Source organism: Triticum urartu, chromosome 3 (genome assembly GCF_003073215.2).
Source record: "Triticum urartu cultivar G1812 chromosome 3, Tu2.1, whole genome shotgun sequence".
In the NCBI taxonomy this organism is placed as follows: Eukaryota; Viridiplantae; Streptophyta; class Magnoliopsida; order Poales; family Poaceae; genus Triticum; species Triticum urartu.
The window spans coordinates 72,083,215-72,108,874 of NC_053024.1; the positions used below are offsets into that span (position 1 = coordinate 72,083,215).

The 25,660-nt window shown below is 46.2% G+C and overlaps 1 protein-coding gene across 1 annotated transcript; it reads right to left on the reverse strand.

Moving 5' to 3' along the window:
* Nucleotides 1-24,206: 24,206 nt before the first annotated feature.
* Nucleotides 24,207-25,166, reverse strand: LOC125548002 (citrate-binding protein-like). Its single transcript, XM_048711717.1, has 2 exons — nucleotides 24,799-25,166; nucleotides 24,207-24,723 (listed from the first exon to the last, which is right to left on the reverse strand). Exons 1-2 carry the CDS (start codon nucleotides 25,075-25,077, stop codon nucleotides 24,331-24,333), a joined length of 672 nt encoding a protein of 223 aa, XP_048567674.1. The 5' UTR covers nucleotides 25,078-25,166; the 3' UTR covers nucleotides 24,207-24,330.
* Between the last annotated feature and the right edge of the window lie 494 nt (nucleotides 25,167-25,660).

The window sequence follows — 25,660 nt, forward strand, 5'->3', positions numbered from 1 at the left end:
TTGGTGAGATAACCTCGACGCCACCCAGTACTGGGGCGGGAGTTCGGGAGTATTGCCATAACTTGTATAACGGATGCTTTTCGAAGGTTGAGGTAGATGATTTCCGAAGGTTTCTTGGTTATGTGTTGAAGGATGGATACAGCTAGATGTAGGAATTGCTAGTTTGGGTGAGATATTATGCTTCCCCTGTATCCCCAACACCTGATTGCATAACCGGAAAATTTCGGGAGTTTCATAGGTGGGAATTCAAGTAGCTCTTAGGATATCTTTCTGACAGATGTATGATATGAAATCGGGGTTCGACGTCTAGTGGTCCGCCTATTCACGGTCGATTTTACAGTGGTCTCGTTGTGTCTTAAAGAGTCCTTGGCTATGCCGACTCGGGGACGCTTCGTATGTCATGTGCACTGCCTTGTACATGATGGTGCTGTACGATCGAGCCCGTGTAGGCCCCACCACGAAAACTTCGGACGAAATCTCTATCATGTGTTTGTTCCAGCTTATTCTGCAAGCCAATCCTTTGTTTTGTTTTGAGTTGTGGTATTAGAGTTGCTTCGAAGTCAAATGTTGATTCCATCCGTTTCCTAAGCGGTGTTCTCATATTTCTATGTGAATACAGATCCTTCATGATAATCGAGATTGTCATGTCAATCCTTTTCACCAGTGTGTTTCTCTTCAAGTGAATCCGATCACGTCAACATCTGCAAGATCAATTATCATTTCTTCTCAATGTTGTTTGTTTCATTCGTCCCAAGCTGTCTTTGTTTTTTCCCCCCCCCCCCCCCCTCTTCTTCGAGGACTCAGATTTCTTATTCAAGTATCCTTTTATTGATGGGAAGCTTCTCCATTCCTTTTCCGTCAATATTCTTATCCGGTGATTCTCAAGAAGATGCTAACGAAGCTTCAAATTCGTCTCGCGTCACTCATTTTCTTCTCCGGTGGAACCAATTCAAGCTTTCGGTGTTGATCATATCTTTTTCCTCATTTCAAATACCTTCTCATGCCGGTGCACCTCATATTCATTCACTTCTCGCTATTTAATTGTTCCGGAGTACTAAAGATATCTCGAAGATTCGTGTATCCACTCTTCTTTCATTCAAGCTATTTCGAGGATGTTATCTCTTTCAAGCCATTTAAATTCAACCGGTGCAATCTCTCTTTGAAATCGTTCTACGGTGTATCTTTTCAGTGGGCCCTAACCCACAGGTCTTTTTCCAGGATCTTACCCGACTCTTCTTATTTTCCCGGAGGTATTCTCAAATTCCTTTCGAAGTTTGACGTAAGAATGATTTATCATCAGTCAAATGTTTTCTCCAAGATCTTTCAAATTCTTTTCGTCGTTGACTCAATCTCTTCGCTTTTGATTCTTCTGGAGTGCCTAAACAACTCTTGATGGTGTTTCTCATCGTCATTCTCATATTTTGAAGACCGAAGAGGATTTTGCCTCCATATCTTATCTGTTCTCTCAGAGATTCGTGATTCTAGCTTGTTGCCATCCTCTCATAATTGTATTCGATTGTGAGAATTCTTTTCACCTATCCAGAGCAATTCAAGATTCTGTTCAGTTTGATTATCCGGAGGTCATCAATCCAGGTTTACTCATTCTCAGCTTTCAGCTCTCTTTCTCTAAATCTTACCAATGCATCATTCAAGTATATCCTCTAATCAGTTCATGATCTGTTGGTCTCGTGGATCTAATTTCCCTCAAGTATTTTTATTCGTTCTCTAATTCCTTTCCGATGATTTATCCCTTTACTTCGTTCTTTGCCAATTCTTACGGTGGTTCGTTCAAGATTTTTCTTCTTTCTTATCATATCAATGCATTCGTTGTTTCCTGATTCTACCGGTGGTTCGTCGAAGACCTTCTTAAGTTTGGGCCATATCTATCTTCATCCTTTCTACGAGAATAAGTCGTATGCGATCCGTTGGTTGTCATCAATTTAAATTGATGAAGGATGAGCATAACATAATTCTTATTCTTGATTCACCCAAATGATTAATTCCCTATTCCGGAAGCTCATCAAATTCTTGTTTCCATTTGTTCATCTTTCTTTACCGGAGTTCCAAGCTCTAATTATCACGGAGATCCATCTAAATCATTGCAAGGGTTCACCTTGTGTTTTCAATTTCTCTTTCTTTTTATTCTTTTGTTACCGGAGTTCTTCGAGAGTTAATTCATGGTGGCTCATCAAGGATTTAATTCCTTCTCGAAGTTTTCTTCGACATTCTTTTCTAAGGAGTTCAAGCTTTCTTCATCTTGATATCCAGAGTGCAATTCTTTCTTCCGTATCATTGGAGGTGGTATTATGTCATTCTTGATAATTTGAGTTCATGTTTCATGATTCACAAGTTATCAAGTATGAGACATTTTAAATCCATCAACCTATTCGTTGGAATTATCTTGGGTTATATTTCACCTAAAGCCTTCCCTATGGCTTGTTGCTATCTATGTTGTTTATAAATGACCCAAGCTCTTCTTTATCCTTCCGGCGATAAGCTTCTCGTCTCCTTATTCATGCCAATCCAATTCTTCTTCCCGTGAGTGGCAGGTGGGCACCTCATAATGTTTGAGTTGTATTCCATAAGACCATATATCATGATTACTCTTTTCGTTGTTGTTTTTTTACAACAATTCCGTTCGACCTTTCTCCTTAAGATGCCTTTTCAAGCTCTTTTGTAGCAGAAGTTGGCTTTTTCTTCTACATTCTTTTGTCTCAATTATCCTTATCCTATTCTTTCTCCTGGAGGTCTATTGATGTTGCTCCTCTCAACCCATCATCTCGTCTGTCTAAGATCATGTTCTTTTCATGATTGTCCATTTAACCGGAGTGTCGTGCCCTCTTTTCAAGTTCTATCACCTTATCAAGTTCTTATTCAATTCTTTTCTTTTCAAACAGAGTGTTTTTCGACCTTGTTCACCTTCGTTGCATTCTTTTCTCGAATTGTTCAACCTCTCAAGGTTCTTTGGTTTCACTCGTTTGTCAAAGAAGCAACTTAGTTTTACCTCTTCTCTTTCTCTTCCGTTTTCCCTCCGGCGCCATTCTAGATCTCGGGACGAGATCCTCTCGTAGTGGTGGAGTGTTGTAACGCCCCGAGACCGATGTGCCAGGTGTCGTTCAGTTATTCACTGTTGTTGCCTTGTCATTGCTTGCGTGTCATGCCTTGCATATCATGTCATCATGCGCATTTCATTTGCATACGTGTTCGTTTCATGCATCCGAGCATTTTCCCTGTTGTCCGTTTCGCATTCCGGTGCTTCGTTCTCCTCCGGTGGTCATTTCTACCTTTCTTTCATGTGTGGGGATTAAACATTTCCGGATTGGACCGAGACTTGCCAAGCGGCCTTGGTTTACTACCGGTAGACCACCTGTCAAGTTTCGTATCATTTGGACTTCGTTTGATACTCCAACGGTTAACCGAGGGACCGAGAAGGCCTCGTGTGTGTTGCAGCTCAACACCCTTCCAATTTGGCCCAAAACCCACCTAACTCTGCTCCATCATCTAGAGCGTTCCATCATGATCGCGTGGCCGAAAACCGCACCTCATTTGGACTCTCCTAGCTCCCTCTACCTATAAAAGAGCACTCCTCCCCGAAATTTCGGATCAATTCGCGGATGAAACCCTAGATCCAACTCCCTCCGCGCCGCCGGACGTTTTTTCCTGCGCCGGACATGTCCACCCCCGCCGCCACCTCACTCCGACGAATCGGAGCTCGCCACATCACCCTGCCGCCGCCGCTACCCAATACGGAGCCGCCACCTCGCCCTCTCTCTCTCCTACCGCGCGGCCGGGCCCGAGGAGCCCGTGGCCGGCCCGCCCGAGCTGCCCCCGGGCCAGATCCGCACCGCCGCCGCCCGAGTCTTCCTCCGCCGCCGCCTCCTCGCTTCTGCCGCACCGGAGCCTCGCCGCCGACGAGCACCTCGACCCCAGGCCGGAGTTCCCCGCCGCCACCTCGTTCCTCGCCGGATCCCGCATCCCTAGCGCCTTGTCTCGTCATGGCCAGATCCGGCCCCGGGGAGCCGAGCCCCGCCAGATCCGGTGCTCCTTTTCCTCCCTGCCTTGCCGGAGGTCTTCCAACTGCCTCGCCGGAGCTCCTTCACGCTGCCGCTGCCGGACGGGATCAGGAGAGCCCCGATCCGCTGCCGTTGACTCCGCCCGAGCCTGCTGCCTCGTTTGCGCGGCCCAGTTTCCCCGGCCCAGCGCAGCGTCGCGTCAGGCCCAGCCAGCGCCCCCGCCTCGGCCTGCCTCCTCCTCCAACCTGGGCCGAAGCCCACTGGGTGAGGCCTCCCCAGCGCCTCTGTTTTTTTCCTTCCTACTGTTGGGCCAGTTCCTGATTCGGCCCGCATGTGTTTTTTTTTCAGCGCCTGGGATTTTCCAATTTATCCAGAGATTGCCAGTTTTGCAGATTAGTCCCCCTAGTTCATGCACTTAATAACTTACTAACCGTGCATCGGATTAAAATATTTTATATATGAAACTTGCTCAGAATTTTGTGTAGATTAATAATATCCAACTTTCAGCTATGTTTGAAATGTTAAAAATGTTTTTTGCATTAATTTGCTCCTATGCCATGTTAAAATGATTTAATTCATAACTAAATAACCGTAACTCCGAATTTAATAATCTTTATATGTAAATGGGGTAGAAAAATGTCTAGTTTAACATGGTGCACTCTTCTTGCATGTTTAACAACTCTAAAATAATGTTTAGGGCAGAACAGTACCAAACCTTAAATTATGCATATGAGGATTTTCCAGAATTGTTGTTCGTTGCTTCCGGCCTCGTTTAAACTTGCCTAGATAGGTAGTTTTGTTGTTCTTCACCTCTTGCCATGTTAATCAACATTTAATATTGTTGGGGTACATAAACGAGAGAGAACTAAATAATTGATGTGGTGTTTTGTCAATATGCATCCCGTTGCATATTGAAGCTCCACTTAATTTGTAGGATTGTTTGTGCACTTTGCCATGCCATGCATATTTAAACCGGACATGCATCATACTTGATTGTGCATCATGCCATGATTATGTGATGGTTGTTTACCATGATTGTTTGCTTCTTTCCGGTGTTGCTTCTTCGGGTTGGTTCCGATAACGTCGTGACTGTGAGGATTCGTTCGACTACGTCCGTTTGTCTTCTTCATGGACTCGTTCTTCTTCCTTGCGGGATTTCAGGCAAGATGATCATACCCTCGAAATCACTACTATCTTTGCTATGCTAGTTTGCTCGCTCTTTTGCTATGCCAATACTACGATGCCTACCTTTTGCTTGTCAGCCTCCCAAATTGCCATGTCAAACCCCTAACCCACAATGTCCTAGCAAACCGTTGATTGGCTATGTTACCGCTTTGCTCAACCCCTCTTATAGCGTTGTTAGTTGCAGGTGAAGATTGAAGTTTGTTCCTTGTTGGAACATGGAGATCGTTCCTTGTTGGAACATGTTTACTTGTTGGGATATCACAATATATCTTATTCAATTAATGCATCTATATACTTGGTAAAGGGTGGAAGGCTCGGCCTTATGTCTGGTGTTTTGTTCCACTCTTGCCGCCCTAGTTTCCGTCATATCGGTGTTATGTTCCCGGATTTTGCGTCCCTTACGCGGTTGGGTTATAATGGGAACCCCTTGACAGTTCGCTTTGAATAAAACTCCTCCAGCATGGCCCAACATTGGTTTTACCATTTGCCACCTATCCTCTTTTCCCCTTGGGTTAGGCCAGCCCAAGGGTCATCTTATTTTAACCCCCCGGGCCAGTGCTTCTCTAAGTGTTGGTCCAACCCAGAGCACCGTGCAGGGCCATCCCTTGGCAACTTGGGTTACGTCGGCTCCTGTACGCTTAGCTTATCCGGTGTGCCCTGAGAATGAGATATGTGCAGCTACTATCGGGATGTCGGCGCATCGGGTGGTCTTGCCGGACTTGTTTTACCATTGTCGAGGATGTCTTGTTGTACTGGGATACCGAGTCTGATCGGAATGTCTCGGGTGGAGGTCTATTCCTTCGTTGACCGTGAGAGCTTGTCATGGGCTAAGTTGGGACACCCCTGCAGGGATTTGAACTTTCGAAAGCCATGCCCGCGGTTATGGGCAGATGGAAATTTGTTAATGTCCGGTTGTAGAAAACCTGAACTTGACCTTAATTAAAATGAATCAACCGCGTGTGTAACCGTGATGGTCTCTTTCCGGCGGAGACCGGGAAGTGAACACGGTTGTTGGAGTTATGCTTGACGTAGGTTGTTTTAGGATCACTTCTTGATCATACTTTTATCGATCGCGCTTTGCCTTCTCTCCTCGCTCTCATTTGCGTATGTTAGCCACCATATATGCTAGTCGCTTGCTGTAGCTCCACCTCATACTTTTACCTTACCCATAAGCTTAAATAGTCTTGATCGCGAGGGTGCGAGATTGCTGAGTCCCCGTGGCTCACAGATACTTCCAAAACCAGCTTGCAGGTGCCGATGAGTCCGTGCAGATGACGCAACCAAGCTCAGGAGGAGCTCGATGAAGATCTTGTCCTTTGAGTTGTTTTGTTCTAGTTGATCAGTAGTGGAGCCCAATTGGGGGTGATTGGGACCTTTGTCGCATTTGGGGTTCTTCTTTTATTTTGGCTCCGTAGTCGGTCCCTGATTGTATTTGGTTGTTGTAATGTTTTATTCATGTAATTGTGTGAAGTGGCGATTGTAAGCCAACTATGTATCTCTTTCCCTTATTATATTACATGGGTTGTGTGAAGATTACCTCACTTGCGACATATGCCTTCAATGCGATTATGCCTCTAAGTCATGCCTCGACACGTGGGAGATATAGTCGCATCGAGGGTGTTACACTGGCCGTTGGATATCATCTAGATTCCACCAGATTTTGCCACATGTATAATCTAGAAGACTCCATGGTTGAACTTAAGCATAATGCACAAACATCAAAACACAAGCACTTCTTATTTGTTCTAGAATCTTCCGTATCAGAATTGCCCAAATGTTTTTCTACATGATTTGCCATTATTTGTTTTTACTTTATGTCTTACGACGCACAATTCCATAAATCTTAAAATAGATTAGCTTATAAAAACTAGATGATTTTGAATGAAATGAACTATAAGAATTAAACGAACATCTACGTCATGCATATATGACTCAAAGCTTGCATGCTATAATGTGGTATTTATTCATAATTTGGTTGCCAAATCTCATGCGTGCAATGCACGTGTACCTTACTCTAGTCTAAATGGTGTTTATGTGTGTGTTGTGCGTGTTGAGGTGCAAATTGTTTTTTTGGGTACACGTTAAGCTTGTTCTTCCGAAATTTCAAGCCGCGCCTTGTTATGCCGAGAATTCAAGCTAGCATCTCTTTCTATCGTGCTGCGAAACTCCCGCCTCTTCAACCCGCACCTTGTTAGCCCGAAATATTTAAGATATATCTTTGTCTCGTTGTGCTCCGACAACTCCCTCCATGTCAACCCGCGCCTTGCTATTCCGAAATTACAACACGCGCAAAAACTCCCACCTCCTATGAAATCCAGACACGCGAAATGCCCATGGTACCCCTGAACCGAAAGAACCGCCTCAAATCGGTGGGGATACTTTCGTAACTTACCCCATATTTCGGACAAGCACGTCTCTAAGTCATGGTTCCCCACTGCCATCCCATCCGCCCACCCATTCGTACACCGAGGCCGCGAAAACTCGTGACGAAACCCCACACCCTACTCCGTCCGCCACCCAGCCGGAGCCTCTTCCCCGATGACGTCGTCCACAGCAACACCTCGACGTCCCTCATCCACCGTACCGGATGAGGATCCGTCGTCGATCTCATCGTCCCGCCGGTTCAGCCACCCCGTCCTCCACCTCCAAGGAGCTGCCCCGATGTTCCCCTCGTCTTTCGCGCCACCTCCATTCCCACACTGCCGTCTTCACCTGCACCACTGGAAGAGCATCATCATCACCGTTTCCTCGGATGAAGCTGCGTCCTAATTGGCGCCACCAAAGAGGTTGTACACTAATCGCCGCATTTTCTTCTTGATTCAATCTCACGGTGCTGCCGGCGCTCGGTCCCGAGCCGACACGGCGCGGCTCCACCCACGGCGGCGCCGCCGGCCACTTCCTCCACGGTGTCGCTCCCTCGGCGGCGACGTCCACATCAGTAGGACCTGCTGCTGCTTTAGCTCTCGCTCGTGCTGCTGCTCTGCTCTTGCTCTCGGTCCCCTGCCCGGTCTGCTCTTGCTATTGCTCTTGCTCGCGCTGCTGCTCTCGCTCTTGCTCTTGCTTGCGATGCTGCTCCGATTTAGCTACACTTCAGTCGACTGAATCGACTTTTGGGTCAGTCGATTTTCAGGTGGTGGGGGGCTCGCTGGGGTGAAGGAAGAACCAGCCGCAGCGGGGAGGGGGGCTCGCCGGAGAGATACCCCACTATCTATCTTAGGGTTCAGGATGGGGGCGGTGGTCGCCGGCGGTGGCGGGGCGTTGGCGGGGCGGTGGCGTGGGGATCGTCGGAGAAAAAACTCGGCACGGGGTGGCCTAGTGGGATGGCCGGGGCGGCGGTGGACCGGCGGTGGGAAGTGTTTTCGGGGCGGGCGGGGCGGCGCATTGTCGGCCGTGGGCGGTGGGGGGCTGCTGTTTGGCCGGCTCAGGGGGGTGGAGGTTGAAGATGACCCGCAGGCCCTTGATTTCGTATCCAACGGCTGCAAAATCGACTGACCAGAGATGAAAAAGTCAGTTGACCGACGTGTAGCCTCACCTTGCTAGTGCGTTCAGTTTCGACAGCAAAATTCAGTTTCGACAGTTAAGTTCAGTTTCGACAGTTAAGTTCAGTTTCGACAGTTAAGTTCAGTTTCGACAGTTAAGTTCAGAGATGAGCGGCTGATGTATTTTACATCTAGCACTTTGTGGTTATGTATTTTACATCATGTATTGGAGATGCTATTAGAATTCCACTCAGGTTAATGTTGTTCATTCTCTCTCTTGTCCTGCTTCAGCCTCGGCGTCGTACAACTCACCGGAGCTGCTCCAACGACGAAACCCTCCATCACAGCGGAGCAGTACCTCGGGCTCCATCTCCAGACACCTAAGATCTTCTTCCCCTCCTCCGACAGCCAAGTCAGCCGGAGCATCCTCACCGGCCAACCCAATCACGCTGAGATCGACATGGCTTCGCCAAAGAGGTTCTACACTTGTTGCATCTCTTTTTTACTCTACATGTTATATATATTGTCCACTGAGCACTCGTAGTAACGGGAAATACAATTATTTTATCCTACTATATGACAAGCAGTGAGGTACCAGGCAACTTAGCTATCCGTGATGGACTCTCTTGAACGCCATCATTATTTATCTCTGCGCGTTTCAGTTGTGCATTTGTCGATGGGCCTGGGAGTTGAGCTAGTATGGCAGTGGCCTGGGTCCAAAGTAATAGAAGTAGCACAAAAACATTTTTCTAATGTAGGATTTTCCTTGCTCAAGCCTGCCTACTAGAATCGCCAGTGCTTGAAAGGAAAAGTGAATTAAAAACATCGGAATTGGAAAGTTTCCTATGGTACTACTTTTCATGAATTTGGTGCAAAGGAATGGAGCAAAGGAAAACTGTAGGATTTGTTCCTTTAGTGTCTCCTTGAAAGAAAAACTGTAGGAATTCTAATTTCCACTTCTCCTCATTTTCATATTCCTATTCATCAAGCACAAGACTAAGAGATAGTAGCATAATAGCATTATAACCGTACATTTTCTTGTGGTTTGACTTAATCTCACCATGCTTTTTTGCATCCTGTGATCTTCCAATTGTTGTGAATCAAACACCCAGATTGGCAGAAATCCTGTGTTTTTAAATTCTCTGTTTTGCACGTGCATTCCTATCCTATTCCTGTCTATTTCCTATCCCTGCATTGTTAGAATCCTCAAATTCAAACAAGCCCTTACTCAATTACTTCTGTTACAGATATGTGTCAAAGAAAACCTTGTGTGGTTTGTCCTGCTCCTGCGGCACTGTGTTCCACCCCAGCTCAGCTGCTCCAACGACGGAAGGGTTCACCACAGCAGGATTCCGCTCTCCAGACTGTCTTTCGCCGCCTCAGATCTTCTTCCCCGCCGCCGGCAGCCACGGCAACTACATTACCATCATCAACTAAGCAGATGACCTTGAGGACTACACGGGTCCGCAAGAGAGGTCGCACTCTTCCGTGTCTGCTTACGTTATGTGTCGCTTAATATGATGACATGCTACATTATCGTCGTGTTCACCTATTAGACTCCGAGACAGTACCAAACTAATGCTGAAACTTGAGTTTTTAAATGGTTGTGGGGTACATATTGGGGCGGCAATCAGTACTATCTGTCTACTATCTGGTTAATCTCCGATGTCTACTATGAGTTTTATGTTGGGTGCAAACAAACATTAAAGGAGCCATTATCTGTATTTTTTAACTAAAGCTATTATCTGCCTGCTATCATTGGTTTTGGGTCTATCCACAGTTTGCTACCATCACTGTGGATTTGTGCATGCACTCCTTACATAATCTCACTATGTTTTACTCCTATGCATGCCAGTTATTGTACACAATGGAACTGATCATGTAGAGCAAAAGAGATGAGCCTTGTGTGGCAATAAAATTTCATGCAAACGTCGTTCCATGGTGGGCGCAAAGGCAGCCCCCCTCCACCCATTTCAGATCGTAATCAAGAGGAAGATAACTGTTATGAGGGGGATTCAGAAGGAGAAGACCACTCCTATTTACCACATGAGGTCTTCGCTCTAACTTGGCATGCTAATGTTGGTAATATCATGCATATGGTGCCTTGCATTGCTTACTGTATACATTAAAGATGTCATCTGCTTAGTTTAGACATGCTTTGTGTCAATGCCATCTGTTTAGTTTCTTTATCGTATATGTGAATCATGCAATGCCATCTTGTCTAGCCAGGCATCATATATGTGAATTTTGCAATGCCACCCTGGTTAGCCAGTCATCTTATATGTGAATTATATCATGCCATCATTTTTTTATTACATGTTAAATTTGTCAACAATTTTAGTACATTCAATTACTCTTCCTGTGCATCAGCCATTTGGCACGGTCATGGAAAAATCTGGAGTGGAAACAAGGTCTTCAGAGCAGACAATGCTATCTGACAAAGCTCATGTCTTGCTGGTTACCGATAGCGAGGAGGATTCAGAGACAGATGACCAGTCATATCCCCCCCCCCCCGAGGTGCATGCCCTAACTTGGCAGGGTTATGTTGCTCATATCGTGTGTATGGTATCTTGCATTGCTATGTCATTTGCTTAGTTTAGACATGCTTTGTGTGAATGCCACCTGTTTAGTGTCTAATTACCATATATGCGAATTATGCAATGCCATCTTGTTGCAAGACATTATATATGTGAATTATGCAATGTTATCTTGTTGCAAGGCATTATGTATGTGAATTATGTAATGCCATGCTGTTTAGGCAAGCGTCATATATGTGAATTATATCATGCCGTCCTTTTTTTGTATTTCTCATTGCTTTTGTCGACAATGTTTGTATATTCAACTGCTCTTCCTGTGCATCAGCCATTTGAATTGATGATGGACAAATCTGGAGTGAAAACAAGGTCTTCAGAGCATACAATGCTACCTGCTGAAGCAGATATCTTGCTGGTTATAGATAGCTCTTCAGAGGAGGATTCAGAGGTAGATGACCAGTCCTATTATCCCCCTGAGGTGTATGCTCAAACTTGGCAGGGTTATATTACTCATATAATGCATATGTTGTATTGCAATGCTTAGTTTTTACATCATATACACAATATTGAATGCCATCTCCTTAGTTGACACATCATATATGCGATTGCCCTCTGCTCACTTCCTTAGTATATAAATCATATATTTGAATTATGTCATGCTATGATGTTTACATAGACAGCATGTATCTGAATTATGGCATGCCAACCCATTTTCTAAAGACATAATATAGTTATATCATCTCATCCTGTTTACATAGTCATCATATTTAAATTATGCCATTCTATCCGTGAATTATATCATGCCATCATGTTTCCATCGACGGCATGTTTGTGATTTATGGCATGCCAACCACTTTAATAGACACATCGTATAGTTATATCATGTCATCCTATTTACATAGTCATCATATTTTGAAGTATGTCATTCTATCCTGTTTAGTTAGCCATCATACATGTGAAATTGTGTCATGCTATCCTGTTTAATTAGCCATCATATATGTGAAATTATGTCCTGCTATTCTGTTTGCTTAGACAACATAAATGTGAATTATTTCATGCCATGTTTTCTTCCCTACTATCCATTGCACCTATCTATCTTACAATGTTTGTACATTCAATTACTTTTCTTATTTATCACCCATTTCAATTGGAGGGAGTGATGGCAGTATCTGTGGGAGTAAAAACACAGTCTTCAGAAAAGATCGTGCTACCTATCGATGCAGGTAGAACCACGGTTGTACTTGCCCAAGAACTAGCCCCACCACACATAACCTACACTCATGCAGATTATACCCCTACCCAGTTGGACAGAGAACTAGCTACACCCCTTCTAACCCCAACCCCAGTAGATAGACACCCAGTTCCCGTTGACACAGCACCGTCTCCACCACAGAGCACCCAAACACGAGCAGTTAGTAAGGCAACTGCAGTGCCCAAATCACGAGGACCACCACTCCGAACCCGAAGTCAACGCTTAAAGCAGAAGAAAAATTGTTCTCAGGTCAGGTTCCGTAGCTATGGTTCATACTACTTTGCTCTTGCATCACTCTATTTACTGATACCAACTAATTTCAAATTTGAAGGATGCAATTGAAACTCCAATGGCGCAATAGGTATGTTTTAAACCTGTTTCTTCAACGTGTTTGGCTGTTTGCTGTTGTAACTTGCTCTATGTTGATTTCAGTTTCAATTGAATAAACAATTATGTTCTCATGCCATGCACATTACAAGTGTTGTTATTGCTGTGTAGTTTCCCACACTTATATTCTGTCTATGCTGCTTTGTCTTAAATAGATATGATTCGAACTGTATCTATCTTGATTTGGCAACATAAACTAGAACGATATAGACCATACATTGACCATACTACATATATATATGTTTGTTTCATGTTGTTATCCTGTCCACCTTACTACTGAACTGGTAAACCTGAGATGTGTTTGTTTGTTTCTCTTTTAGAACGCGGATAAAATATTGGAGAAGAGTACCCTGTTATGCAATGGTAAAGGAAGTAATGCAGATAAGGTTCAAGATAGTGAGACATCCCTGTTGGTCTCCAAGAAAGCTGATAAAAACTATATTGAAGACACTAAGACAACCCCAAAGTCCTGTCTTGATGTAGTGTTAAAGTTACTGGCTACCACTGTTGGCACCAGCTCTTCGAACTCGTTGCCTGAATCAGTTCGGCTTCTTGAGTCTCACCTTCAAGTTAAAAGACATCGATCAGATGTTATGCGACAGGAAGCCGAAGGACTGAGGAAGTCCCTGCAGAATTCAGATGCATACTTTCTGGTGCAACAACAAGCGCTGGAGGACTTAAGCGCCAAACAAGAGAAAGTTAATAAGCTTGCTAAGCATCTTGCCAGCATTATGGGTACCCAGGATATTGTTTCTTGAACTCTTCTGAAGCGGTTTCAGTTCTGGACTTGTTTTGCTGCGGTGTTTATATGCTGTTGTGTTCCCTATATTTGCACTGGTGGCGCACTTTGATGCCCAGTGGATGTAATATGTGTAATAGCCGTGATAGCCTAGTGTAAGTTGCTTGCTTATTTATTTCCTTGTTGTCTTGTTTATTTGTTTGCTTGTAGTCAGTGCAGTTCTTTTTCTGCGGTTTGCTAGTGGCTACAATAACCTATTTTTTAAAACTAGGCCACAATAACCATGGGCTAATATTTACTGTAGTGACACTTGGCCTCCTACGGGCCGTAGAAACTATGGGCCTTCTACGGGCCGTATAAACAGTGGGCCTTCTATGGGCCGTAGAAGCAGTGGGCCTTCTACGGGCCGTAGAAACAATGGGCCTTCTACGGGCCGTATCATCAATGGGCCTTCTACGGGCTGTATCATCAATGGGCCTTCTACGGGCCGTATGATCGATTGGCCAAACATGGGCCGAACAGACCGCATTCTGGCCGTAAACGGGCTAGAGTTGGAATCGTCCGTTCATGGGCCGACCATAACGGGCCATCGTTAATAGGCCATATTTGACGACGCTATGAAAACGGCCCAACATATTAACGGACCACAAACGGGCCTACTGTAACCACGGGCTGAATTTGGCCCACAAGCAGAAAATGACAGTAACGGGCCGTAAGTAAACGAATGCTGGAAATGAGCCCAAGAATAAATGGGCTCTGAAGAAGGCCGGAAGATAACATGGGCTGGAAACGGCCCAACGGTATAACGGGCCGTTAATGGGTATAAAGTGATATACTGTTCATCACGGGCCAGTTCCACCACGGGCCGTTAGCGGGTGTAAAGTGATACACTTTTCATTACGGGCCAGTTTCACCACGGGCCGTTAATAGGCCAAGAGTTACATAGGGCCTCATATGGGCCGAAAGACCTCATGGGCCATACATGGGCCAGAAGTGAAAACGGGCTGGAATCATATTGGATGGCCCAGATGACGCTACTGGGCCTAATTCGGATAGGGCGTAACGGGCCTTGGGTTAGCGGGCTGTAAATGAGCTATATTCGAACAGGCCGTTAACAGGCTTTCCATGGGCCGGGCCGCCAGCTTTTCACCAAGTCAAACGGGCCGGCCTTTACACAGGGATGGCCCTCTGTTGGGCCGTGCCACATGTCGACGTATCATAGGCACCTATCTGACCCACTGACAAGCTGACATGTGTTTCGTCCAGCCAATAAGAATTTTACACGTGGAAATTTCCCATTGGTCGGGGCTGTTAATGGGTTATCGGATCCAAAACCCGACCCGATAGCTTAACGGCGTTCCGTTATGGTGGATGCCACGTCTCGGTCACCCTTGACGAAAGCACTTCTGTGACGCGTGATTTATCGTCATGGAAGTGGACACTTCCGTGATGATAATTTTGGTAATGTCATGGAACACTTCTACGACAGCACAGGTATGACTATCTTGATTCTATCATAAATTTGTCATGGATGTACATGCATGAAAAAAAAGCGACCTACTGTGACAAACACGTATCATCACGGAAGTGTATTTTTTTGTAGTGACTCCCGGTGATGACCATAGTTTGAGGAGTTCATGTATTCACTATGTGCTAATGCTTTGTTCCGGTTCTCTATTAAAAGGAGACCTTAATATCTCTTAGTTTCCAATAGGACCCTGCTGCCACGGGAGGGTAGGACAAAAGATGTCATGCAAGTTCTTTTCCATAAGCACGTAGACTATATACGGAATACATGCCTACATTACATTGATGAATTGGAGCTAGTTCTGTGTCACCCTATGTTATGACTGTTACATGATGAACCGCATCCGGCATAATTATCCATCACTGATCCGGTGCCTACGAGTTTTCCATATACTGGTTCTCGCTTATTTACTTTCCCGCTGCTACTGTTACAATCACTACAAAATACCAAAAACATTACTTTTGCTGTCTTTACTTTTGTTGCCGCTACCACCACTATCATATTACTTTGCTACTAAACACTTTGCTGCAGATACTAAGTTTCCAGGTGTGGTTGAATTGACAACTCAGCTGCTAATACTTGAGAATATTCTTTGGCTCCCCTTGTGTCGAATCAATAAATTTGGGTTGAATACTCTACCCTCGAAAGCTGTTGCGATCCCCTATACTTGTGGGTTATCAGCGTCCTCCATGGCAATGGAGGTGATGGAGAGGATGCGATTGGGGAGAGAGAGATGACAAGGTGGGAGAGGAGAGGGAGTGGAGAGCGAGACGATGTGGTGGGGGGAAATGGTGGGCGATGAGGCCGGAGGTAGTTGCCGTCCACATTAACATTACATCATCCAAAACACTCATGGCCCGACTACGGCGCCAAAATAGAAAAGAACCCAACATGCGACAAGGCCCTGAATCGAACCCCAACTAGGCACCACTACTGATCATCAGGAAAAGACACGTAGTAACGCTGAGAGTCCTCATCGAACTCCCACTTGAGCTCGTACTCGTCACCTGGAGCGGAATCACCTGGACCTGCATCTGGAGTTATAGTATCTGTGAGCCACAGGGACTCAACAATCTCGCACCCTCGCGATCAAGACTATTTAAGCTTATAGGAAGGATAAGACAAATATATGTGGAGCTGCAGCAAGCGACTAGCATATATGGTGGCTAACTTATACGCAAAAGAGAGCGAGAAGAGGAGGCAAGGCACGAGCGAGAATCTAGAGGAACAACCTGCGCAAGCATCACTCCAACACCGTGTCCACTTCCCGGACTCCGCCGAGAAGAGGCCATCACGGTAACACACACAGTTGATTCATTTTAATTAATTAAGGTTCAAGTTATCTACAACCGGACATTAACAAATTACCATCTGCCCATAACCGCGGGCACGGCTTTCGAAAGTTCAATCCCTGCAGGGGAGTCCCAACTTAGCCCATGACAAGCTCTCACGGTCAACGAAGGAATAGACCTCCTCCCAAGACGTTCCGATCAGACTCGGTATCTCGGTAACTCAAGACACTTCGACAGGTTAAAACAAGACCAGCAACACCGCCTGAACGTGCCGACAAATCCCGATAGGAGCTGCACATATCTCTTTCTCAGGGCACACTCAGATGAGCAAGACGTCGGGTAGGCCAGCCCAGAGTTGCCCCTGGTAGCCACCGGCGGCTGACGGTTTGGACCAACACTCAGAGGAGCACTGGCCCGGGGGGGCGGGTTAAAATAAGATGACCCTTGAGTCTGCAGAACCCAAGGGAAAGAAAAGGCTAGGTGGCAAATGGTAAAACCAAGGTTGGGCATTGCTGGACAAGCATTAATCAAGGCGAAATATCAAGGGGTTCCCATTATAACCCAACCGCGTAAGGAACGCAAAATCCGGGAACATAACACCGATATGACGGAAACTGGGGCGGCAAGAGTGGAACAAAACACTAGGCGAGAGGCCGAGCCTTCCACCCTTTACCAAGTATATAGATGCATTAAGATAACATAGCAATATAATGATATCCCAACAAGTAAATAAATGATGTTCCAACAAGGAACGGCCTCCAATCTTCACCTGCAACTAGCAACGCTATAAGAGGGGCTGAGCAAAGCGGTAACATAGCCAATCAACGGTTTGCTAGGACATGGTGGGTTAGAGTTTCAACATGGCAATTGGGAGGCTGACAAGCAAAATGTAGGCATCGTAGCATTGGCATAGCAAGAGCGAGCAAACTAGCATAGCAAAGATAGTAGTGATTTCGAGGGTATGATCATCTTGCCTGCACAGTTGTCAGAGTTGACTGGATCCTCACAAGCAAACTCAACGGGCTCCTCGGTAGCGAACTCGTCTCCCGGCTCTACCCAAACAAGACAAACAAGCAACAATGATACAATCAACCACGTGCAAGACCAAGCAATAAGATGAAATGATGATATGCTATGCGGGATGCGATGCGGGATGCAAAATGCAAGATATGATAGGAAATGCATGAACCTGGCCTCAACTTGGAATTCCAAGGGTGCCACTGGAAAGATGAAATGAAATCTCTTGAAAACGATATAAAGATCATCGGAATCGGAGTTACGGTTTGGAAATGGCAAGCGTTTCAAAAAAATGACTCCGGTCTACGATTTACATCAAGTAGGCATCTAAATGCAATGAAATGAACATGCTACAGCCACCAAACATGACAATAAAATACATGGAAGGGATGCACATAAGATGTTTAACAAAAGTCTAGAACTGAGCTACGGCCAATTCATCCATTGGGAGGTTCAAACAAGCATGGCAAAAACGCAAATGCAAAATAGATTCCAGACTTAGTGAAATTAACACTTGTCTGAAATTTCAGATCACGAAGCCCTCTTCGGAGCAGCAAAACAACATGATACATGACCTGATTAAGACAAGTAAGAACATGGCATGGAGCTACTCAACAAGCTTAACAAAAGACCCAAAGTGACCTGAGGCCAAAAGGGTGCACAAAATATACTAACGGGCACACGAACATAGCTAAAACACAATCAGTTTTCAGACTTGGTGAAAACTGAGACATGCTGAAATTTAACTCACGAAGGCAAGTAAACGAGCTCGATGCACTCACTACGGTGCAAGTCATGGAAAGACAAGCATACATCCATAAAGAAGGCACAAAATGCTAGCTATACATGGCAAGAACAATGGCATAGCATGCACGGATCAACTACAATAACATCGGCAAAATCGCAAACGAGTTGACGATCTGCCCAGATTCACAACGAAGCAAAAGTAGAGCTCGATTGACTCAAGCTAGGTTGCTCCATAATTGCAAGTAAAGACATGGATAGATAGAGCATAACATGATTAACAAAACTCCTTTACTGATCATCCTCAAAAGAGGCACGGATCACTAGGAAACAAGCCGAACATATGGCATCATGAACTAAATAATCCCAGACTTAGTGAAAACAACTAAGTCCCTGAAAACAGATTTACCGGGTGCCTCACTTTGCGAGCTTGCACAAGTCATCACACACATACTAAAAATGCATGGGTTGCACCTATGGAAAGAAGACAAAACCCTTAACAAAACATATGAAGGACTCACAGGCATATCATGCACACAATAATCATGGCAAAAATGACAAAAGTCTAAGATGAACTAGCAGATCTGACAATTAACTCACGAAGCCTCCTTCTAACAGCATTTTGGGCATCAATATGAACTCAAATGAAAATGATGCAATGGAATGAAATGATGTACTCGTCGAGGCGAACATTTTGATATACTATATGTCCAAATCAGAGCTACGGATGCGGAGATACGACCGGTCAAAGTAGGCATAAAAAATTAGGGTTTGGAGGGAAAAGTCAACCGTGAGGAGATATTTTTCTCAGATCTGGATCTGGCACGCAATCCGAGGAACGCCAGAACACTGTAGCTGGCCGGAACTTGGTCGCCGGAGTTCGTCGTTGCCGGGGAAGGAGAGGAAGAAGCCGGCCTTGGCGCGGCTCCCGAGGACGGCGGCGGGCTTGGACGGGGCGGCGCCGGCGGCGAGGGGCGGCCGGGCGCGGGCGGCGTGGCGGTGAGGCGGCGCCGGCAGCGGTAGGCGGCGGCGGGCGGCGAGGCCGGTCGGGCGGCGCGGCAGCCAGGCGGCGGGGAGGGCGCCGCGGCTCGGGCGGGAGGAGAGCCGGGCAGCTGGCGGCGGCGACCGGGCTCCGCGGGCCAGATCTGGGCCCGGGCGGGCCGCGGAGAGAGAGAGACGGCGGCGCGGATGAGGTGGCGGCGTGCGGTTGGCCGGGCGCGGCGGCGGTGCTGAGGTGGCGCGCTCTGATTGGTCGGAGCGATGTGGAGGGCGGACGTGTCCGGCCGGGTCGGAAAATGTCCGGCCGGCGCGAGCGATTTTTAGGGTTTCGTGGGGGAATGAGATCCGAAAAACGGGGGGTCTATTTATAGGCATAAGTGGAGCTAGGAGAGTCCAAATGAGGTGCGGTTTTTGGCCACGCGATCATGATCGAACGCTCTAGGACATGGAGCAGAGTTTGGTGGGTTTTGGGCCAAATTGGAGGGGTGTTGGGCTGCAACACACGAGGCCTTTTCAGTCCCTCGGTTAACCGTTGGAGTATCAAACGAAGTCCAAATAATACGAAACTTGACAGGCGGTCTACCGGTAGTAAACCAAGGCCGCTTGGCAAGTCTCGGTCCAATCCGGAGATGTTTAATCCCCACACACGAAAGAAAGCTAGAAATGGCCACCGGAGGAGAACGGAGCGCCGGAATGCAAAACGGACAACGGGAAAAATGCTCGAATGCATGAGATGAACACGTATGCAAATGCAATGCACATGATGACATGATATGAGATGCATGACAACGAAAACAACACACGAAGACAAAGACCCGAACTCGAGAAATAAATATAACTTAACGCCGGAAACGGCAAGAGTTGGAGTACAAATAGGGAAAGTTACATCCGGGGTGTTACAGACTATATACGGAATACATGCCTACATTACATTGATGAATTGGAGCTAGTTCTGTGTCACCCTATATTATGACTATTACATGATGAACCGCATCCGGCATAATTATCCATCACTGATCCGGTGCCTACGAGTTTTCTATATACTAGTTTACGCTTATTTACTTTCCCGCTGCTACTATTACAATCACTACAAAATACCAAAAACATTACCTTTGCTGTCTTTACTTTTGTTGCCGCTACCACCACTATCATATTACTTTGCTACTAAACACTTTGCTGCAGATACTAAGTTTCCAGGTGTGGTTGAATTGACAACTCAGCTGCTAATACTTGAGAATATTCTTTGGCTCCCCTTGTGTCGAATCAATAAATTTGGGTTGAATACTCTACCCTCGAAAGCTGTCACGATCCCCTATACTTGTGGGTTATCAGCGTCCTCCATGGCAATGGAGGTGATGGAGAGGATGCGATTGGGGAGAGAGAGACGACAAGGTGGGAGAGGAGAGGGAGTGGAGAGCGAGACGATGTGGCGGGGGGAAATGGTGGGCGATGAGGCCGGAGGTAGTTGCCGTCCACATTTATATGATGGGACAGTTTTGGCTTGTTGCCATGGACACGTGCTGCCACACGGCCGCGAGCGACTGCACGCGAAAACGAAACGCATGCCATATACAAATACGTATAGGGCCGGACATACGATCTAACCGGGCCCGTACGGGCCTCCCAGGGCTCCTCGATGGCTATACGCGGGGGCAACAAAGACGATCGTGCGCCTCGTGATGAATCGTTTTTGGTTCATCCTGGCCGTCCTTGTGTTTTTCCCCTCGCGTTCAGCCCAGGGGGAGCACCGGAGCAGAAACGGATAGACAGTGTACATCGCAGTACGCCCATGCTGGGACATTCTTGCATCGTAGTACTAGTTTCTACGAGGTCCGAGACGACAGATCTGGAATTTTCGGAGTCCGATCCGCTTTCCGTCGCGTCGGAGATTGTCGGAGAGAAGTTTGTAGACGCATCGGCATAGACTGGAGTGAAGTAAAGTGGCTATGTTTTGTCAGGGATCGATAGAGACACATATTTGTGGGGTCAGGATGGGCCAACATGAACCAAATTCGACGTAATGGACGCATCCAAGTGTCATCATATCCGTCTCACATATGGAATGGATATTTGAGGGTGCGGGGCAACCTGGATGTATGGGTCGGTTTAAGACGCAAATGATATATGTCACTCTTTGTGAGCGTTATGGCGCCGATTGGCCTGGCCCACCAAGCGGAAGGATACCCAACATTTTGGGGAAGCTTCCGAATGTTTCTTTTCTTCCCTATGTTTTTTTCTTTTTTTCCTTTCTTTCTCTTTCTTTTAAACTCATCACTATTTTTTACTGGTTTTTTGTTTCCTTTTCAGGTTTTCATCCTTTTGGTTTTTCTGTTTCTTTTTTCTTCTCAGTATTTAAATTTCATAAAAAAATTAAAATGTTCAAAATTTAGAAAATTATTAGCATTTTTTGAAATGTTCACATTTTGAAAAATGTATTTGTGTTTTCTCAAAACATGTTTGGAATTTATTTAATTTTCACAATTTCAAGAAATGTTCACAAATTTTAAAAAATACTTAACATTTTTAAAACAAAAATTGGGATGTCAAAAATTGCTCGTGAATTTCAAAAAATGTTCACCGTATATCAAAAAACGTGTAACTGAAAATTGTTCACCGTATACTAGAAAATAATTCAGTGCGTACAATTAGAATACCCATCGTATATTAAAAAAATGTTCACTGTGTATTTTGTAAAAGACATCACTGTATATTTAAAAATGTTCATTACATATATATGATGTTCATCATATATTAAATAATTTTTGAGTATGTCCTTGGTAAAAGTGCTCACCATATTTGAAAATTTGTTCTATTATCCAAAAAATAGAATTTGAATTTGAGGGTTTTTTGAATTCAAAGTTTTTGTTTAGGATTCCAAAAAATGTTCCTATTTACCAAATTTGGTCTTATTTTCAGAAAATGTTTGAGGAATTTCATGTAATTGTCACATTTCCAAACATATTCGGGTATTTTTATAGAATTTTCTCGTTTCCAGAAATTATCAGAATTTGAATTTGTGGCCATTAAGAAAACATTTTTTGAGACTAAAGAAAGAAAAACAAACACGCTAGTTGGTGCTTACTCACTCGTGCCACAACGCTTGTTCGCAGGCGCTTGCTCCCTCGGATGGGCCAGGCCTGTTTAAGATGGCGTGCAAGCGACACATGTGCTACCGCTCGCAAGCGATGTATAGAAACACCCGGTTTAAGATGTCCGGTTAGGTGACAAAAAAGCCAGACTGTGATCAGGGAGGCTGCCCGAACATTTGATAATGATATGAGAACTCCGGTTACAGATGCTTCAAGTAGTCCCAAACACCTCAAGCCGCGAACCACTCACATACAAACGGGACAATGTGCGCCTCCCAAGGCCTCGATGCACCCCGAGCGTGCATTTCCTGGGTGCTGGCCCGGAATAGAGGATACACACAGCTAAACCCACCAAGACCCATCTAGAGAGGTAGACCGAACAAGCAATGGATCCAACATCGGCAAAGTCGCCACCAAGGACACCGCAAGCGAAGAAGATAGCGCCTTCGTGAACGAGAATGATGCCGAGACGCCGTCTCCATCCGATCCGGAGAACCGGACCTAGGGTTCCTCTGAGCTCGAAGAGGGGCATCGATGGAGGCCATGGCCGCACCTTCAATAAGAGAAAACAACACTCGTGAGTGACGCCGCTGCCGGCACCGGCTAGCTAAGCAAGGATTTCTCCTTGGACTGAGTCTAAGCAATCCCATGGCCACCGAATATGGACTCTATGATGAGGAAGTCAAACATCGGCCGAAACTGCCACGTCAAGAAGAGAGTTGGTGAGGCTGCACCTGTCGCCGGAGGGGGCACTGAGCGCCATCGGACACACGGGCATTGGATCTAGCCCAAGGCGAGGCGTGGAGGTATACGGCGTTGGGGACGCGATGAGGCGGAGAGAAACCTGCACAAGGCAATCATTGGCAACCGGCAACACTGACAAGCTAGGAACCGGAGGAACACAGATCCAAGCTGATGGGGTCGTAGCAGACAGGACACTGATGGGCAAAGTAAGCTGGAGGAGAATGCATCTACTTGGTCGTTGGGCCCAGAGCTGCGCCGGCAGAGGCCCCGCAAGCCACGGACATCGGAGAATGCAGGCCCGAGGCCATCAGGGACGGAACAACGCCAACAAACCCGCTGCAGGGTGCCACTCGCCCACCATGCCGCCAAGCCGAAGCTTAGAAAACTTAGGAGATACATTGTGCCTCTCACTAGGAATAGGAACGTCGGCGTATGGCCCTCACCAGGTGTGCAGGCGTATTGCTTCATGGAGCTTGGTATTTAAAATAATAACAAAATTCATATTTAAATATTTTTCTAAAAAAATTCTTGTGAAAACTAATATGTGTGCAGTAATGCCTGTGAAAATTTGTTTGAAAATATTGTGATTTGTAGGCTACACGGATAAAAGTCAGCCCAACAACTTTTCTGGCCCATTTGAAATAGATATTGTTTTGTATGCCACATGTGAAAAGTATTACTTCCTCTCTAACTTAATAAACGTCTTATGTTAAGTTACAGAGGTTGCGTAAAATTTTATAAATACATAGTACACATGTGTATGTGTATTCACAATTTTCTTTCTAAATCAAGTCGAACTCGTTGCCGCCACATCCCGGCACCTTCTCCTTCGCGAAGAGCATCGACAGAAGTCCGCTACCCATCTCTAGGAACTTGATCACGTGATAGGTCAACACACTATAGTTTTGCGAGACAAGAGGGAATCAAAGAAGCATGATTAGTACGCGTGTTTCGGTTATCGGATGGAAAGAAGAGGAAAGTGCCCGGCAAGTAAAGAACGAATTACTCATAACATCGCCCTTTTTCTTTGCTCCAGGGCTCGAGCAGGAGTGTTCGGTGGTTTACCCTAACGGAAAAATGATCGTTATATTATCTACTCCTTTTAACGGTACTTAAAATTCATCTTACTAATCACTACATAAATATGTATATATTTATAAAATAATTCTGAGAAAGAAGTCACGGGCATGTTAGGGGTCACATGTGCGTGTACTACTCCAAGCAACAACCTTTATTCAACTTCTGGTGGTAATAATGTAATACATAGGGTGGTGTAAACATATACGGCATGCTAGTACGCATTACCAACACACATGGCTATCTACCGCCTAGTGCTTAGTATAGAGCGTGACGTTGGTCCATCGTGACTCCATGCAGCTGGATTGGTCATGGTGCTGCATGTACACCCCAAACTTGAAGTAGTAGGACTCGCTGGGGGTCACGCTGGTGCTGAACTTTCGCTCGCCGTCGACGTACACGGCCACCGTGGACGCGCCGACGTCGTGCATCACGTTGAGGCGGAACCACCGGTCGTAGATGTCGGGCTCGATGGCCGCCCCGCTGTAGAACCGAAGGACGCCGTCGTAGACGTGCAACATCAACACCGTCGAGTGCGCGGCGCCCTCCTCGTTGTGGATCTGCATCACCGACACGCCGGAGGTCCCCGACGGCACGTAGCCATAGCCCTCGAATTGCCACACCCCCGACGAGTAGTCGTGGCCCTGGAAGAGCATAGATCATATATTATGTGACTCCATGGCAGGAGGAATCTCAACAATGTGCTGCTATGTACTTACCCGGAGCTTGACTTCAGAGCGCGGGTTGGTGTGGGTGACGGTGTTGAAGGGCTTGTCATTTCGGTGCACCCAGAACGTCCGCACACCGTTGCGGTACTGGAACCGCTGGCTCTCCGGCACGTTGTACGGGCTCTGCACCTGGAAATCGCCGTCGGCGAGCTGCACCTTCTGGAACCCGGCGGTGGGGTTCCCGCTGCCACCGGCGGCCGCGAACGTGCCGCCCTTGGCCACGAGAAGCAGTAGGAGATGAAGCCATGGACTACTCGAGAGAGAAGCCATTTTGCAACCTGTGAGCGAGGATGTGTACGTACGTAGCTGGTGTCCACAATCAGCTGTTAACTGATCTCTAGCTAGCTAGTAGTAAGCTGTCTTGGTGCAGATCGATATGGGAGAAGATCGAGCTTAAAGAGCCATCGGCCAGCCAGTTTGAGGCGTGTGGATGCATCACGGGAGAAGCACGCGTTCACTTTGTCTGACGTGCATTGTGGTGCACGGTATAGGCGGCCCAAGCACGTACGTACGTAGTTGCGCAGCGGTGCGATTGGATATGCATGCAATCGTTTTCCTCCGCGCGTGCTTACTTGGACCTGTGGTTTCATATTCAGAGAACAAGTCTGGAAGAGGGCACCCTGCTTGAAACGTCACGAACAGGGTTCATGCCCGATAGACAGGAGCCTTGCTCCGGTTCACCCCCCCTAACTAAATTTCCTAGGGGTATTCTTGACCCCCGTCATATATTTTTTCTCCGGCCTGCCGCTGCCTATATCCAAGCCCCGTATAACCCGTATAACCCATACGTCTGTATACGGTGACATCTCGAAAAAAAAGATGACACGACCCCACGACCAGGTATGACCTGCCG

Excerpts from the sequence above, each read along its gene's own strand:
- LOC125548002 (XM_048711717.1), bottom strand. The coding sequence starts at position 25,077 with ATGGCTTCTCTCTCGAGTAGTCCATGGCTTCATCTCCTACTGCTTCTC. Across the intron at positions 24,724-24,798 it reads GCTCTGAAGTCAAGCTCCGG|GGCCACGACTACTCGTCGGG; the intron begins GTAAGTACATAG and ends ATGCTCTTCCAG.